This window comes from Centruroides sculpturatus, unplaced genomic scaffold, assembly GCF_000671375.1.
Source record: "Centruroides sculpturatus isolate CEXI.00-Female unplaced genomic scaffold, Cexi_2.0 scaffold47, whole genome shotgun sequence".
NCBI classification, from domain to species: Eukaryota; Metazoa; Arthropoda; class Arachnida; order Scorpiones; family Buthidae; genus Centruroides; species Centruroides sculpturatus.
Genome location: NW_019384385.1, coordinates 274,633 through 278,512, shown reverse-complemented (window position 1 = coordinate 278,512; position 3,880 = coordinate 274,633). Strand labels below are relative to the sequence as shown.

General features: G+C 37.8%; 1 protein-coding gene across 1 annotated transcript; it reads left to right on the top strand.

The window, feature by feature from the left end:
* Nucleotides 1-2,348: 2,348 nt before the first annotated feature.
* LOC111618017 lies at nt 2,349-2,960 on the top strand. Its single transcript, XM_023359436.1, has one exon. It carries the CDS (start codon nt 2,349-2,351, stop codon nt 2,958-2,960), a length of 612 nt encoding a protein of 203 aa, XP_023215204.1.
* Nucleotides 2,961-3,880: the final 920 nt, after the last annotated feature.

Below are 3,880 nucleotides of genomic sequence, written 5' to 3'. Positions count from 1 at the left end.
TTGCAGAGCGCGATATTTTACGTCCTACTCACACCGCAGTCGAACCGGTTCTCCACTCACGCCACAGCACGCTCAAGTGGAAATACACTTAACTTTATATTATATAAAGTGCTAAATAAAATTTTGATTAATGTCCATATACGTGGACTGTCATGGCGGCAGTTTCTGTTTCAGCCTCGAAACCGGACCGGTTTGGAGACGACATGTCACGTGACGACGCGAGCAAACGGCGGCGGCGGCTCCTGCGCCGCGATAAACGGGGAAAACCGACGCGCGGGTTAACGTCCATAAACGTAGACTGTCATGGCGGCTCACCTCTGATTCCGGCAAAGAAAAGGAAACTGTGGGGACGCACGTTCTAACCTAACCTAACCTATTGTAATAAATTATCATAATTATTACCAATTATATTATTAGATTAGGTTAGGTTAGAACGTGCGTCCCCACTGTTTCCTTTTGTTTGCTGGAATCAGCGATGAGACACCATGACAGCCGCCGACGCTGCCGCGGCGCAGCAGCCGCCGCCGTTCGCCGCGTCGTCACGTGACATGTCGTCTCCAAACCGGTCCGGTTTCGAGGCTGAAACAGGAAGTGCCGCCATGACAGTCCACGTATCTGGACATTAACCAAAAAAACACTAACCTCAGCTCAAAGTTAAAATTCTATGTGGCGACATCTGTTTGAGATTTATTAAAAAATTACTTTTATATTATTAATTATTATTAAAAAAAAAAAACTTAATTTTGGGTAGAGATGGGTTTTTAAAAATATTGTAAATGCGAATAACGAGTAAAATTTTCATTAAGTTCAACCCCACTCGAGATACGAAACATAACTCCTTCGAGTTCCATACTCCGAAATTTAATAGCATCAATGCCCATGATATAGAAGTTACCACGCCAAATTTCGTTTCTTAATCTTTACCCCATCCTGAGATATTAAACGAAATAGATATCAACACACACAAACAAAAAGTTTTTCCTGTGTTTTTGGATTCAGTGAGTCTCAAATATCGATATTCGCAAAACAAAAAAAGTATTTAATTTGAGACTATTACAATATTTTACAACCGAGAGAGCACACTTAATCTTCGATATATATATAAATTTTTAACTCTTTCCACCTGTGGGCACTAAGAGGGCCTCTTTAAGCAAGCCCATTATGAGTTCGGCCAGGCCCATAATGGGGCGCCGGGTGATGAGGGACGGGGTCCGACATATCCGGACGGACCACTCCCCGAAAAATTGCTGGAGATTTTTCGTCCCGTTCGGATTCGATCCCGGGTCATCCATAGCGGGAGGCTGCCATCCGCCGTCAAAATCTTCGATATAAGAAGCTTTTAGTTAAGCTTCTTATATCTTTATAATATAGTTCAATAGCGAATAACATACACCTAATTGACCCTAAAAATTTAAATTACAAATGAAAGTAGTTATATAGTATTGTTAAACGGCGTGAAAGAAATCAATAAGGATCTTTTGGTGTGGAGAGTCTTTGACCGAGCGGTCAAGGTGATAGTCTACCGCTCCGAGGGACCCGGAATCGAATCCAAACGGGGGTGGTCCGTCCGGATATGTCGGGCCCCATCTCTCACCACCCGGCCGCCCCATTGTGGGCCTGGCCGAACTCACAATGGGCTTGCTAAAAGAGGCCATCTTAGTGCCCACAGGCAGAGGCGGCGTAAGACGTGGGCGACGTGGGCCACCGCCTGCGGCCTCGCTGTCCGAGGGGCCTCGCGCTTCGAAGGTTTATGCATTACATAAAAGCCGTAAACTTAACGAAAAAATTTTACTCGTCATAAAACGATAAATATACTGACATACCAAATTTGTTTTTATTTGTCTAGCAACATTTGCTGGCGTTGGGTTGCTATCGCGGGGAATCCTTGCCAGCCAAAGCTGGGGATTTCCCATTGTGTTTGTTTACGTTACTTTCACGATTCTCAACAGCTAGAAAGTCAATCAAAGTATCGCAGTAAAGTATCCCGTAAATAGTGGAGTTAAAACTCGAATATTAAATATTAATCCCAGGCATTTTTTACACTCTGCGGTTGTCATAGTTAGAATCTACTGTTGGTAGACGCAGCTAATTCTTCTGTGGCAGCAAAAACATTTTTTGGTTTTATTCAGAAAATTTATTTGCTATTTTCAAGTTCCAGCAAACGCTGGGAATTAATCAAAGGCAAATTAAAGCTTACTTTGAAGCCTTTATCAGACACAAGGTGAGAAAGCAGAATCGAGGGATTGAAGGCCGTATTACTGCAATTTGATGTTGAATGCATCGAAAGCTTAAAAAATCAAACGGAACAATCAGACACACTCAGTGATTATGATTCGGTTTTAAACGAAATGCTCAGTTTAGAATTTATCATATCATTACATGTATGGTATGAGATATTATCGCGTGTTAATATCATAAGCAAATTATGGCAATCTTTACAAGTCCATTTAAGCAATGCTCTTGAACATTTGCGTACATTTTGTGACTGGATCAAAGAATATCGACAAACTGGATTCGAAAAATGCTTGTCTGACGCTCGTCAATTTATTGAGAATAGCAGTTATGAACTGCCAAAAGACTTTAAAAACGAAAGGGTAGCCAAAAAGAAAAGGATGTTCGATGATGAAGGCAGCGATCAACCTATACAGTCTCCCAAAAGCAGGTATGAAACAGATTTTTTTAACACCACGATTGATTCTATAATAAGCAATATGGATTCAGGATTTATGTCTTTAAATCAACATTTTGAAAATTTTGGTTTTCTCTATGATCTAAGCAAGTTAAAAAATATTCCAAAAGAGCAAATATTAAAAAACTGTCAAGATTTACACTCAGTCCTGCGAGTGAGTGAGAGCAGTGACTTACAACCTTACGAATTATATGAAGAATTACAAACAATGATCCCAAATTTACCCAACTTCATTAAAGATGTGAAACAGCTGCTCCAATACATAACATAAAATAACTTGAAAGAAATTTACCCAAATATTTACATTGCCGTTCGAATTTTGTTAACAATACCGGTAAGTACTGCCTACGCTGAAAGGAGGTTTTCAAAATTAAAACTAATAAAAAATTATTTAAGAAATACAATGGGTCAGGAAAGACTTTTACCTTTCGCACTTTTATCTATTGAAGCATATATAGTATAGCATATAAGCTGAATTACGATACAATTATTAAGGTGTTCAGTAAGGCTAAAAGCAGGAAATTTCTGTTTCTTTAATTTTTTTTAATGTTAGTTAAAGAATATAGTTTGCATTTTTAGGAATAAAAATTTGACAGTTTCAACTGCTTTTTATTTTATAAAATCAGTCTTCTTGAGCCACCAGGGGGCCTCGCGAAATGTACCTTGCCCACATCAAATTTAGGTCTTGCCTCGCCGCTGCCCACAGGGCAGAGAAAGTTTTTAAAAAAGGCACTAAAATCAGATAACAAACATGCCGATGAAACGTAACTTCGACCCTAATAAGAGTTCCAACCGTTTTTATGTGTCGACCCCTTATAACAGACAAATAAAATGTCAGCCCTTAACTAAAACATCAATATGTATAAACTACGAAAAAAAACTTTGATTTGTTTCACAGTTTTTTCAAATAAGTTCGATAAAATTAATTGTATTTACAGTAATTTAAACACAACAGATAGATTGAAATAAAAAGTTATATTTGATTAATTAAAATCTGCATTTAAAATAGAAAAATTTATTACAGTAATTTATAAATCATTTTAAAAATTACAACTATCAAAAATAACTAAAAACGTTTGAAAACTTTAATTTAAAACAAGTTGCAAACCCAAATAAAATTTTAATAATTTTAATTAAAAAGAACTGGCAACACTGATTTTTAAAGAAGAGCGGCAAAACCAAACGAATTAT